The 14,233-nt window shown below is 44.2% G+C and overlaps 1 protein-coding gene across 14 annotated transcripts in view; it reads right to left on the bottom strand.

Annotated features, from left to right (window-relative positions):
• gba2 (glucosidase, beta (bile acid) 2) overlaps nucleotides 1-14,162 on the bottom strand; it is a 43,959-nt gene extending 29,797 nt beyond the window's left edge. The window contains exons 1-6 of one of the 14 annotated variants that reach the window (XM_014156215.3): nucleotides 13,414-14,162; nucleotides 13,128-13,209; nucleotides 12,683-12,982; nucleotides 1,090-1,181; nucleotides 846-961; nucleotides 223-441 (exon numbers count right to left, since the gene is read on the bottom strand). In XM_014156215.3, coding sequence (XP_014011690.2) covers nucleotides 223-441; nucleotides 846-961; nucleotides 1,090-1,181; nucleotides 12,683-12,873 — 618 coding nt within the window. In that variant the 5' untranslated portion in view covers nucleotides 12,874-12,982; nucleotides 13,128-13,209; nucleotides 13,414-14,162. Of the gene's footprint in view, nucleotides 1-222; nucleotides 442-845; nucleotides 962-1,089; nucleotides 1,182-12,682 lie in introns of all 14 variants that reach the window. The other 13 variants (XM_014156216.3, XM_045701427.2, XM_014156220.3 and 10 more) reach the window with 13 other exon arrangements.
• Between the last annotated feature and the right edge of the window lie 71 nt (nucleotides 14,163-14,233).

Here is a 14,233-nt window from a genome sequence, read left to right as displayed (position 1 = left end):
GTGCACTACTTTTGGCCAGAGCCCTAGTCAAAAGTAGTGCACTACATTGGGAATAGGGTGCCATTTGGGGGGGACACCATCTCTGCTTCAGCCACATTGGCTGAAGTGGAAACAATATGACTGAAACCCAATGCCAAGTCATGGCCTTAGGGGACATTTAGTGGAAACAATATGACTGAAACCCAATGCTAAGTCATGTCATTGGGGGACATTCCCAGTTACCTGGTAGTCGTGGGGGATGACGGGTGACACCTGTCTACAGGTGAGGGTGACGTTCTGCCCAGGAAGGGGGTAGACTGTCCAGGCCCGGGGGTACAAGGCGTGGTAGAAGGCGTACTCTCCGCAGTAGCCCCAGTTCCAGCCCTGCAGCGTGGGGGGGCGCTCCACTGACAACACCTGCTGGTACACCGTCTGACCGCCCCGACGCAGGCACACCGTGAACTAGGAGACAGAGAGGAGGGATATGGGAAGACAAAAGGACTGGAAGAGATCTGAATATATAGTATAATACATGTGCCACAAAGTGAACTTCATATACACCATACTCCGACTAGACTAAATAGAGTGGACTTTAAATATGAACTAGGAGCAGTAGAGGTGGAGACCTCAAAAGGTCCTGTCGACGCAGTGAATTGTGAAGGAGTTCTGTTATTGACCAACAGTTAAGAACTGGAGCTAAGAGGCTTTAAGCCTATTTGAAAATATTATTTGTTAAAGGCATAACCCATTTAGAAAACTAAGATAATTAGTAGTGCATGTGTACAGGACTTAAACTGGACTTTTCTCACAGTTAAGTTATACCATAGCGTGTTACTAGGTGCTAGGCAGTCTTTTCCCAAGCCTACCTGGTTAGCGATTACAGTTTTGTAGTGGTACATCCCAGGGTTGAGTTGCCACCTGCAGAACTCCCCCCGCCAGCCTCGCGTGATGGTACCTCCTCCTATACCGCCTAGAGGGGCACCTGCAAAGGAGGGTGTTTCAATACAGCAAATGTGTTTTCAAATGTTTCAATACTCATGAGTATTAGTGATATTCATTAATATAGGTATTGATACTAGTTTATTGTAATATTATGTTGTGTCCACCTACCATAGATCTGTCTCAGGGGAATGGCTCGGAACATATCAATGAAAGGAGCCTTCTTCTCTATTTGAGTCTTCTTATACCACCACTTGAGATACCTGCACACACACGTTAATAATTAGCTAACATTGTTCGAGAATCCACATGAAAATGGGGACATTAACATGCACAAGCAGGTAGAGTAGTCCTAATCAGTAAACACAAACATAAAAAATAAAAAAACTAATTCCAAAGAATCTTTCACAATCACTAAATTACATCCTGAGTGGGAGAGGGAGGGGGGGTGCATAGCAGAAAGAGGACATTCCATGAATGGCATGTTCAAACACAAGTTCAACCCCTACATCAATGAACAGTGAGGAGCTGGCTGTATTGTGTTGTTTTATGGGACAGTTCAGGAAAAGTCCTACAGTATGTAGCCATGTAGATGGTATGATTAAGAACGGCTCTGATTCTTATTGGTTAGGCCGAGATGAAGCGTGTCACTGTGCAGAGCGAGTGTCACTTCATTAACAAATACACAGCAACAGCAAACTGAGGAAAAATAAAATTTCTCCTCGTCTCGATTTCTCTCCCTCTCTTACTCCCTCCCTCACTGTACTTCTCTCCCTCTCTTACTCACACCCTCACTGTACTTCTCTCCCTCTCTCTGTCCATTTCCCTATTGATCTTTGTCCATATTCCTCCCTCTGTCTATTTCTCTCGTTCATGACCTGTTTTGAATACAGGCCCAGCTGTTTACAAGCATTCAGCACTCTGAACAAAGGCTGGGTCAAAACAGAACACACCCCACACATGGAATTGTGGGGGATTGGCCGGATAAATGGAGGAATTGTCTGTCATGGGCTCAGAGACTGGCAGGCCTGAGAGTGCTGGGGTGTCAGATATTGTTGATGTTGGGGGGAGGCAGGAAGGAAGTGCTCATTTCGGAAGTGGGATGCTCTTTTGACTCATACATGGAGCAGGCCTTTGCTCACAAGTTGCTGAAATACCAGCCCTGTGTGTCACACCTGAACAGCCTTGGTTATCAGTGAAAACTTGTAAAGCTGGAGTCTCTACTATGTATATAGGCTGACAGTAGGTGGCCTTCAAGATTGCAGGCCTGCATAGGACAAAGGCAAAGGTGTGTGTGTGTGTGTGTGTGTGTGTGTGGGGGGGGGGGGGGGGGGGTGTCACACAGAAACACAGTGTTGGTAATTGATTAGACTATCGACCTAAGGCCGTTAAAAACATGGGGCCCTAGGCCTAAACTAGCAATTAACGCTAAAGACGACAGGGTGCGCATGCTAGATTAGAACACACAGACTGCCACATAAATCAAATACAGAATAGCCTATTAGCTCAACATCGTCTTAAAATCAGGGGTCAAAGAAAATAAGTTGCCACCATAACGGCCGGTTCAGAAATACTGACAACTTTACTGTAGACATTAGACAATGGCATTGGGCCTGCTGAATTTAGTCACAAAATGGATACAAATGGGCAGAGTTACAGATCTGCTCGACTTCAAATAGGATCTGAATAGGACTTGTTGTAGTTGTGGAAAAATGTTGGCCACAGCCACAGGTAAACAAAGAGGAGACCCTCTTCAATGGATCCTTGTGAAAAATGTCAGTCAGTCCTGCTTTAACTCTACTGAGCGACAGACAGCCAGACCTCTGAATCAGGGCTGGGGTCAAATCGAATTGACGGCAGTCAACTCAGGAAGTGATTTTAATTTTAAATTCTAAAATGTAAAAACTTGTGAAATAACTTCTACTCAGTTTATTGAGAAGTCATTGAAAATAGATGGTGTTTTTTCAAATTTGGAATAGTTACTTCAGTTTACATCCTGAATACCTATCCTCAACTCGAATTGACCCCAGCTCTGCTCTGAATATAGGGCAGGTTTTTAGACTACCTGATAATAGCCTTCTTCTTACCTGTGAACTGTTCAAAACAAATTGGGAAAAACTGTCAATGATTAACTGACGTTGCCATGGTGACTGACTGTGGGTGGGGGGGACAACGTAAAATAGACTGCCGGCCCACACCGTTAAGGATAACGCCCTCATTTTACTGTTGTTAGGCCTATAGGCTAAGCCATCTTGTTTTGTTAAGACAGCTCAAGGAAGAGGCAAAGTCCATGAATGTGAGGTTGAGTAGAGTTCGTTTATCATTTCTTCGCTGTTTGCCTAGCTCATTCTCTTTAGGCACCAGAAGACTGTTTAATGTGAAAGAGAGCTCAATGGCATTCAAAAACACACACACACACACCAGTCAATGGCCAGCCTCCACCCAGTACCCTGACCTGAACCTTAGAGACTGCTGCCCTACGTACATTGTCATTAAACACTTGTCACTTTAATAATGTTTACATACTGTTTTACCCACTTCATATGTACATACTGTATTCTAGTCAAGGCTCATCCTACATAACTACTGCTGTACAGACCTTTTCTATTCACACGCTGTCCACACACACATCTGATATTTCTTTCTTTACATTTTTGGGATTTGTGTGTATTGCTAGGTACTGTAAACACAAGCATTTCACTGCACCTGCAGCAACATCTACAAATACACTACCGTTCAAAAGTTTGGGGTCACATAGAAATGTTCTTGTTTTTGAAAGAAAAGCACATTTTTGGTCCATTAAAATAACATCAAATTGATCAGAAATACAGTGTAGACATTGTTAATGTTGTAAATGTCTATTGTAGCTGGAAACCGCTGATTTTTAATGGAATAGCTATATAGGCGTACAGAGGCCCATTATCAGCAACCATCACTCCCGTGTTCCAATGGCACATTGTGTTAGCTAATCCAAGTTGATCATTTTAAAAGGCTAATTGATCATTAGAAAACCCTTTTGCAATTATGCTAGGAGAGCTGACAACCGTTGTTCTGGTTAAAGAAGCAATAAAACTGTCCTTCTTTAGACAAGTTGAGTATCTGGAGCATCAGCATTTGGGTGTTCGATTACAGGCTCAAAATGGCCAGAAACAAAGACCTTTCTTCAAAAACTCGTCAGTCTATTCTTGTTCTGAGAAATGAAGGCTATTCCATGCGAGAAATTGCCAAGAAACTGAAGTTCTGGTTAGAGGTCGACCGATTATGATTTTTCAACGCCAATACCGATTATTGGAGGCCCAAAAAAGCCGCTGCCGATTAATCGGCCGATTGTTTTTGGTTTATTTGTAATAATGACAATTACAACAATACTGAATGAACACTTATTTTAACTTAATACATCAAAATCAATTTAGCCTCAAATAAATAATGAAACATGCTCAATTTGGTTTAAATAATGCAAAAACAAAGTGTTGGAGAAGAAAGTATAAGTGCAATATGTGCCATGTAAAAAAGCTAACTTTTAAGTTCCTTGCTCAGAACATGAGAACATATGAAAGCTGGTGGTTCCTTTTAACATGAGTCTTCAATATTCCCAGGTAAGAAGTTTTAGGTTGTAGATTATTATAGGACTATTGCTCTCTATATGATTTGTATTTCATATACCTTTGACTATTGGATGTTCTTATAGGCACTTTAGTATTGCCAGTATAACAATATAGCTTCCGTCCCTCTCCTCGCTCCTACCTGGGCTCGAACCAGGAACACGTCGACAACAGCCACACTCGAAGCAGCGTTAACCATGCAGAGCAATGGGAACAACTACTCCAAGTCTCAGAGCGAGTGATGTTTGAAACGCTATTAGCGCGCACCGCTAACTAGCTAGCCATTTCACATGGGTTACACCAGCCTAAACTCTGGAGTTGATAGGCTTGAAGTCATAAACAGCGCAATGCTTGAAGCGCAGCGAAGAGCTGCTGGCAAAACGCACGAAAGTGCTGTTTGAATGAATGCTTACGAGCGTGCTGGTGCCTACCACTGCTCAGTCAGACCGCTCTATCAAATCATAGACTTAATTATAATATAATAAACACACAGAAATATGAGCCTTAGGTCATTAATATGGTCGAATCCAGAAACTATCATCTCGAAAACAAAACGTTTTTCCTTTCAGTGAAATACGAAACTGTTCTGTATTTTATCTAACGGGTGGCATCCCTAAGTTTAAATATTCCTGTTACATTGCACAACCTTCAATGTTGTCATAATTACTTAAAATTCTGGCAAATTAGTTCACAACGAGCCAGGCGGCCCAAACTGCTGCATATACCCTGACTCTGTTGCAAGAGAAGTGACACATTTTCCCTAGTTAAAAGAAATTCATGTTAGCAGGCAATATTAACTAAATATGCAGGTTTAAAAATATATACTTGTGTATTGATTTTAAGAAAGGCATTGATGTTTATGGTTAGGTACACGTTGGAGCAACGTGTACCTAAGCGATTATATGCAACGCAGGACAGGCTAGATAAACTAGTAATATCATCAACCATGTGTAGTTAACTAGTGATTATGATTGATTGATTGTTTTTTATAAGTTTAATGCTAGCTAGCAACTTACCTTGGTTTCTTACTGCATTCGCGTAACAGGCAGGCTCCTCGTGGAGTGTAATGTAAAGCAGGTGGTTAGAGCGTTGGACTAGTTAACCGCAAGGTTGCAAGATTGAATCCCCGAGCTGACAAGGTAAAAATCTGTAATTCTGCCCCTGAACAAGGCAGTTAACCCACCGTTCCTAGGCCGACATTGAAACTAAGAATGTGTTGTTATTAACTGACTTGCCTAGTTAAGTAAAAGGTGTAAAAAAATGAATTCAATAAAAAAAATTGACAAATCGGCGTCCAAATATACCGATTTCCGATTGTTATGAAAATTTGAAATGGGCCCTAATTAAAATCGGCCATTCCGATTAATCGGTCGACCTCTAGTTCTCGTACAACACTGTGCACTACTCCCTTCACAGAACAGCGCAAACTGGCTTTAACCATAATAGAAAGAGGAGTGGGAGCCCCCTGTGCACAGCTGAGCAAGAGGACAAGTACATTAGAGTGTCGAGTTTGAGAAAGACACTTCACAAGTCCTCAACTGGCAGCTTCATTAGATGAAACTGGTGTTTTGCAGGTACTATCTAGAGGTTGACCGATTAATCGGAATGGCCGATTAATTAGGGCCGATTTCAAATTTTCATAACAATCGGAAATCGGTATTTTTGGCCTCCGATTTGCAGATTTTTTTGTTTTACACCTTTATTTAACTAGGCAAGTCAGATTAAGAACACATTCTTATTTTCAATGACGGCCGAGGAACAGGGGTTAACTGCCTTGTTCAGGGGGGATTCGTTTTTGCAACCTTCCGGTTACTTGTCCAATGCTCTAACCACCTGCCTTACATTGCACTCCACGAGGAGCCTGCATGGCAGGCTGACCACCTGTAACGCGAGGGCAGCAAGGAGCCAAGGTAAGTTGCTAGCTAGCATTAAACTTATCTTATAAAAAATGATCAATCTCCTTTGCATTAGCGTAGCCTCTCCTGTAGCTTGTCAACCATGTGTCTGCCTATCCCTGTTCTCTCCTCTCTGCACAGGCCACACAAACGCGTCACACCGCGTGGCCGCTGCCACTCTAACCTGGTGGTCCCAGCTCGCACGACCCACGTGGAGTTCCAGGTCTCCGGCAGCCTCTGGAACTGCCGGTCTGCGGCCAACAAGGCAGAGTTCATCTCAGCCTATGCTACCCTCCAGTCCCCCGACTTCTTGGCGCTGACGGAAACATGGATTACCACAGAAAACACTGCTACTCCTACTGCTCTCTCCTCGTCTGACCACGTGTTCTCGCATACCCCAAGAGCATCTGGTCAGCGGGGTGGTTGCACTGGAATCCTTATCTCTCCCAAGTGGACATTCTCTCTTTCTCCCCTGACCCATCTGTCTCTCCCCTCATTTGAATTCCATGCTGTCACAGTCACTAACCCATTCAAGCTTAACATCCTTATCATTTATCGCTCTCCAGGTTCCCTTGGAGAGTTCATCAATGAGCTTGACACCTTGATAAGTTCCTTTCCTGAGGATGGCTCACCCCTCACAGTTCTGGGTGACTTTAACCTCCCTACGTCTACCTTTGACTCATTTCTCTCTGCCTCCTTTCCACTCCTCTCCTCTTTTGGCCTCACCCTCTCACCGTCCCCCCCTACTCACAAGGCAGGCAATTCGCTTGACCTCATCTTTACTAGATACTGTTCTTCTACTAATCTCACTGCAACTCCCCTCCAAGTCTCCGACCATTACCTTGTATCCTTTTCCCTCTCGCTCTCCTCCAACACTACTCACTCTGCCCCTACTCAGATGGTATTGCGCCGTCGCAACCTTCGCTCTCTCTCTCTCCTCTTCCATACTATCATCTCTTCCCTCTGCTCAACCCTTCTCCAACGAATCTCCTGATTCTGCTTCCTCAACCCTCCTCTCTTTCTGCATCCTTTGACTATGTCCCCTATCCTCCCGGCCGGCTCAGTCCTCCCCTCCTGCTCCGTGGCTTGACGACTCATTGCGAGCTCACAGAACAGGGCTCCGGGCAGCCGAGCGGAAATGGAGGAAAACTAGCCTCCCTGCGGACCTGGCATCTTTTCACTCCCTCCTCTCCACATTTTCTTCCTCTGTTTCTGCTGCTAAAGCCACTTTCTACCACTCTAAATTCCAAGCATCTGCCTCTAACCCTAGGAAACTCTTTGCCAACTTCTCCTCCCTCCTGAATCCTCCTCCCCCTCTCCTCCCTCTCTGCGGATGACTTCGTCAACCATTTTGAAAAGTAGGTTGACGATATGCGATCCTCATTTGTTAAGTCAAACGACACCACTGGTCCTGCTCACGTTGCCCTACCCTATGCTTTGACCTCTTTCTCCCCTCTCTCTCCAGATGAAATCTTGTGACGGCCGGCCGCCCAACAACGTGCCCGCTTGACCCTATCCCCTCCTCTCTTCTCCAGACCATTTCCGGAGACCTTCTCACCTCGCTCATCAACTCATCCTTGACCGCTGGCTACGTCCCTTCCGTCTTCAAGAGAGCGAGAGTTGCACCCCTTCTCAAAAAACCTACACTCGATCCCTCCGATGTCAACAACTACAGACCAGTATCCCTTCTTTCTTTTCTCTCCAAAACTCTTGAGCGTGCTGTCCTTGGCCAGCTCTCTTGCCATCTCTCTCAGAATGACCTTCTTGATCCAAATCAGTCAGGTTTCAAGACTGGCCATTCAACTGAGACCGCACTTCTCTGTGTCACGGAGGCTCTCCGCACTGCTAAAGCTAACTCGCTCTCCTCTGCTCTCATCCTTCTAGACCCATCTGCTGCCTTTGATACTGTGAACCATCAGATCCTCCTCTCCACCCTCTCCGAGTTGGCCATCTCCGGCGCGGCTCACTCTTGGATTGCGTCATACCTGACAGGTCGCTCCTACCAGGTGGCGTGGCGAGAATCCGTCTCCGCACCACATGCTCTCACCACTGGTGTCCCCCAGGGCTCAGTTCTAGGCCCTCTCCTATTCTCGCTATACACCAAGTCACTTGGCTCCGTCATATCCTCACATGGTCTCTCCTATCATTGCTACGCAGACGACACAATTAATCTTCTCCTTTCCCCCTTCTGATAACCAGGTGGCGAATCGCATCTCTGCATGTCTGGCAGACATATCAGTGTGGATGACGAATCATCACCTCAAGCTTAACCTCGGCAAGACGGAGCTGCTCTTCCTCCCGGGGAAGGACGCCCGTTCCATGATCTCGCCATCACGGTTGACAACTCCATTGTGTCCTCCTCCCAGAGTGCTAAGAGCCTTGGCGTGACCCTGGACAACACCCTGTCGTTCTCAGCTAACATCAAGGCGGTGAGCCGATCCTGTAGGTTCATGCGCTACAACATTCGCAGAGTACGACCCTGCCTTACACAGGAAGCGGCGCAGGTCCTAATCCAGGCACTTGTCATCTCCCGTCTGGATTACTGCAACTCGCTGCTGGCGGTGCTCCCTGCCTGTGCCATTAAACCCCTACAACTCATCCAGAACGCTGCAGCCCGTCTGGCATTCAACCTTCCCAAGTTCTCGCACGTCACCCCGCTCCTCCGCACACTCCACTGGCTTCCAGTTGAAGCTCGCATCTGCTACAAGACCATGGTGCTTGCCTACGGAGCTGTGAGGGGAACAGCACCTCCGTACCTTCAGGCTCTGATCAGTCCCTACACCCAAAGAAGGGCACTGCGTTCATCCACCTCTGGCCTGCTCGCCTCCCTACCTCTGCGGAAGCACAGTTCCCGCTCAGCCCAGTCAAAACTGTTCGCTGCTCTGGCACCCCAATGGTGGAACAAGCTCCCTCACGACGCCAGGACAGCGGAGTCAATCACCACCTTCCGGAGACACCTGAAAACCCACCTCTTTAAGGAATACCTGGGATAGGATAAGGTAATCCTTCTACCCCCCCCCCCCCAAAAAAAGATATAGATGTACTATTGTAAAGTGGTTGTTCCACTGGATATCATAAGGTGAATGCACCAATTTGTAAGTCGCTCTGGATAAGAGCGTCTGCTAAATGACGTAAATGTAATGTAATGTAAATGTTAACATAATCACTAGTTAACTACACATGGTTGATGATATTACTAGTTTATCTAACGTGTCCTGCCTTGCATATAATCGATGCGGTGCCTGTTAATTTCTCATTGAATCACACCCTACTTCACCAACGGGTGATGATTTAACAAGCGTGTTTGCGAAAAAAGCACTATCGTTGCACCAATGTACCTAACCATAAACATCAATGCCTTTCTTAAAATCAATACACAAGTATATATTTTTAAACCTGCATATTTACTTAATATTGCCTGCTAACATGAATTTGTGTCACTTCTCTAGCGTTCCGTGCAAGCAGTCAGAGTATATACAGCAGTTTGGGCCGCCTGGCTCATTGCGGACTGTGTGAAGTCCATTTATTCCTAACAAAGGCCGTAATTAATTTGCCAGAATTGTACATAATTATGACATAACATTGAAGGTTGTGCAATGTAACAGGAATATTTAGACTTCGGGATGCCACCCCTTAGATGAAATACAGAACGGTTTCGTATTTCACTGAAATAATAAACGTTTCGTTTTCGAAATGATAGTTTCTGGATTCAACCATATTAATGACCAAAGGCTCGTATTTCTGTGTGTTATTATGTTATAATTAAGTCTATGATTTGATATTTGATAGAGCAGTCTGACTGAGCGATGGTAGGCAGCAGCAGGCTCTAAGTATTCATTCAAACAGCACTTTGGTGCGTTTTGCCAGCAGCTCTTCAAGCATTGCGCTGTTTCTGACTTCAAGCCTATCAACTCCCAAGATTAGGCTGGTGTAACCGATGTGAAATGGCTAACTAGTTAGCGGGTGCGCGCTAATTGCGTTTCAAACGTCACTCGCTCTGAGACTTGGAGTAGTTGTTCCCCTTGCTCTGCATGGGTAACGCTGCTTCGAGGGTGGCTGTTGTCGATGTGTTCCTGGTTCGAGCCCAGGTAGGAGCGAGGAGAGGGACGGAAGCTATACTGTTACACTGGCAATACTAAAGTGCCTATAAGAACATCCAATAGTCAAAGGTATATGAAATACAAATGGTATAGAGAGAAATAGTCCTATAATAACTACAACCTAAAACTTCTTACCTGGGAATATTGAAGACTCATGTTAAAAGGAACCACCAGCTTTCATATGTTCTCATGTTCTGAGCAAGGAACTTAAACGTTAGCTTTTTTACATGGCACATATTGCACTTTTACTTTCTTCTCCAACACTTTGTTTTTGCATTATTTAAACCAAATTGAACATGTTTCATTATTTATTTGAGGATAAAATGATTTTATTGATGTATTATATTAAGTTAAAATAAGTGTTCATTCAGTATTGTTCTAATTTTCATTATTTCAAATAAATAAAAAAAGTAGGACACGTTGTATGAGATCTTCAGTTTCTTGCCAATTTCTCGCATGGAATAGCCTTCATTTCTCAGAACAAGAATAGGCTGACGAGTTTCAGAAGAAAGGTCTTTGTTTCTGGCCATTTTGAGCCGGTAATCGAACCCACAAACACTGATGCTCCAGATACTCAACAGGTACAAAAGTATCTATATCCACAGTAAAACGAGTCCTCTAACGACATAACCTGAAAGGCCGCTCAGCAAGGAAGAAGCCACTGCTCCAAAACCACCATAAAAAAGCCAGATCACGGTTTGCAACTGCACATGGGGACAAAGATCATACTTTTTGGAGAAATGTCCTCTGGTCTGATGAAACAAAAACAGAACTGTTTGGCCATAATGACCATCGTTATGTTTGGAGGAAAAAGGGGGATGCTTGCAAACCTGACTGAGTTACACCAGCTCTGTCAGGAGGAATGGGCCAAAATTCTCCCAACTTATTGTGGGAAGCTTGTGGAAGGCTACTCGGAACATTTGACCCAAGTTAAACAATTTAAAGGCAATGCTACCAAATACTAATTGAGTGTATGTAAACTTCTGACCCACTGGGAATGTGATGGAAGAAATAAAAGCTGAAATAAATAATTTTCTCTACTATTATTCTGACATTTCACATTCTTAAAATAAAGTGGTGATCCTAACTGACCTAAGACAGGGAATTTTTACTAGGATTAAATGTCAGGAATTGTGAAAAACTGAGTATAAATGTATTTGGCTAAGGTGTACATAAACTTCCGACTTCAACTGTAGTGCCGTTGGCATATTATTTAAAGCATTATTGTATTAATTTGTTATTTAAAGCAAACATATGTTAATTTTCCTGTTGATCTAGTTGCAGTCAGTCTGCAATAGTTGTCATGTTAATACACCCACCAGCCAGATCAAACCAAACAGTGACATCACCTCTCTGTACCACCCTGAGGAGATCTTTTCACACGTGATCTATCTAAAACACTGTGTGTGTTGATGTGTGTGTGTTTGTGTGTTCTCCGCATGATTCCCAACTCCAATTGCACAGCTGAAAACAACCCAGGTCCAACAGGCTGTTTTTATCTACAGCTGGTAATCCTTACTTTCACTGTGTTATTACCAGAAGCACTGCAGGCCTACAGTAGATCAATATCAGCTTTGTATCAAGCAAGCCATCCACACCTGATTAGCCTACTCTCAGGAATGCAGGATTCTGGGCTGGCAGCAGTACAAGGTCTAAGCTGGCATGTCCTGAATGTAATATTATGAGTCTCAAATGGTTTCAGAGGGGGAGCAACAACAACCACCAATCAGTCCACAGATGTTAGAGAACCATGCTGGATAGAATTAGGCCTAGGTGTCAAACAGGATTGAAGGATTGAGGTGTGAGAGACCAGTGTGGAGAAGAAGCTGGGTTGTGCGTTTCTTTACCCACTACCAGTCACAGCACCTGCATATGTACATGTCTCACACACACCTGCCGTTTTGGACAAGCAAAGAAACATGAGACTATACCTGGCACCCTGGCAGGTAGGCTGCACCATAGGGACCCATGCCAGAGAAAAGTGATAGGCTACATACCCTTTCACTGAAAAATACCTCTCCTTGCCACTATGTAGAATAAAGATAGGTTGTGCTCTCAACCATAGAACACATCTCTCTCCTATAAGTATAAATACTATGAATAACACAGTTTGGCTATAGTAACTGGCTGGCTTGACATGATGAGAGGTGGTGTTCAGGGGGCTCACCTGACTCCAAGGCCAATGTGTTCAACGATGTTGGAGAGGGACACATCTTTGGCTTGAAACGGCTTCCTTTTCTCCTTGAACTCATGCGCCAAGCAGATCCGCCAGCCGTCCTTCGGTACCCCATAGCCGAGTTCCGAAGACAAATACCGACTCATGAGCTCGGCTGTTGAGCTGTTGTCACCTGACTCCATGTTCAGCCGGTAGTCGGATAGAAACGAAAGGGAGCTCTTCTTGTGAACGGGAACCTGCCCGGTGTCTATTCCGTTGAGTTGGAACAACCCCTGTTAAACCTGTTGGAAACTAGATAATTGTCTGGGTTGTGAAAGAAGAATCAATTTGTCAAGTGCCCTAGAGCCATTTGGGTGACAGTAAAACAAATACATTTCTCAACTGAACTTATTTTCATTCACAAGTGTGAGGATTCCTAAATGACAACTTTAGATACCTGGGCAACAGGTCCATCAGGTGAGGACAGGTATGTAGTTCTCAGATAATTATTCCTCCATCTTCATCAAGTGGGAAGACAACTTGCCATAATAATAATAATAATAAAGAGATGAAATTTACCACAAACTATGATCTGTTGAATACTGTATATGCCTTCAAGAGCAATAATTTAGCAATTTATCAGAGATGGCATAAGGTCTCAAGCCAGCTCTCTAACTAAAAGTGATGTTTGGAAATGTCAAAGATAGGAGAGGCAATCTTACAGTAAGGAAGGTAAACTTCACCTTGCTCTCACCGTTGTTGACCCACGTATCTATCCGAGACCCTGATAGTCCAGTGTGGTAGAACGGACACTGGCACCTACCGAGTCGTGTGTGCGCAGGTGGTTTAGCCAGTGGTGTCTGCTGTCGCCAGTTAATGTGTCCAAGTAAACAACAACGAGCTATTGAAATACCTGCATTATGCAGAGCATGCACAGGTAGCTAGCTACGCATGCAATGAATGAGAATGTATACCGGTCGTCTGGTTAGCTAGCTAGATGTTTTCAACGAATATTGAAGCTAGCTAACGTTAGCATCTCAACAGACGTGAGTTTGTCGTCAGACAGATAGCTTCTGCAGATCCGTAGACACCCGGTTTTGATTTCGGAGTCAGATTCTTGGTCACGTAGGCTGTATCATTCTGTTCAAAATACAGCAGCAATGTCTGATTAACGCTTTCGCAAGGCTACTCTATCTGGTAGATGTCCAAATGCAATTCTAAACGGACAGCCGACCTGAGTGACAAGTTGAAGTAGTGCTAGGAGAGCGCCCAATATGCAAAGTCTTACAGTAGGCTACACTATTGAAGTTCATTTTGTGAGACTGGGTCAATTCACCAGGAAAGGGAGGGGGGGTTATTTATGCCTGTTCCTCCAATTTGTAAAAAACTAACTATATTTTTCCTCTATATGCAGTAAGGTTGATCACATAAGATTGCATAAAGTATGTAAGTGTCATCTTATGGCTGTTATTAAATATATTAGCACTATGTTATGTCCAATAAATGTTCCCGAACACAATACAAACCCACACTAGTTACTTACAATATAAATAACTCCTCCCA

Source organism: Salmo salar, chromosome 18 (genome assembly GCF_965601325.2).
Source record: "Salmo salar chromosome 18, fSalSal1, whole genome shotgun sequence".
In the NCBI taxonomy this organism is placed as follows: domain Eukaryota; kingdom Metazoa; phylum Chordata; class Actinopteri; order Salmoniformes; family Salmonidae; genus Salmo; species Salmo salar.
The sequence above is the reverse complement of the archived record's forward strand: the minus strand, read 5'-3'. Positions and strand labels throughout refer to the sequence as shown.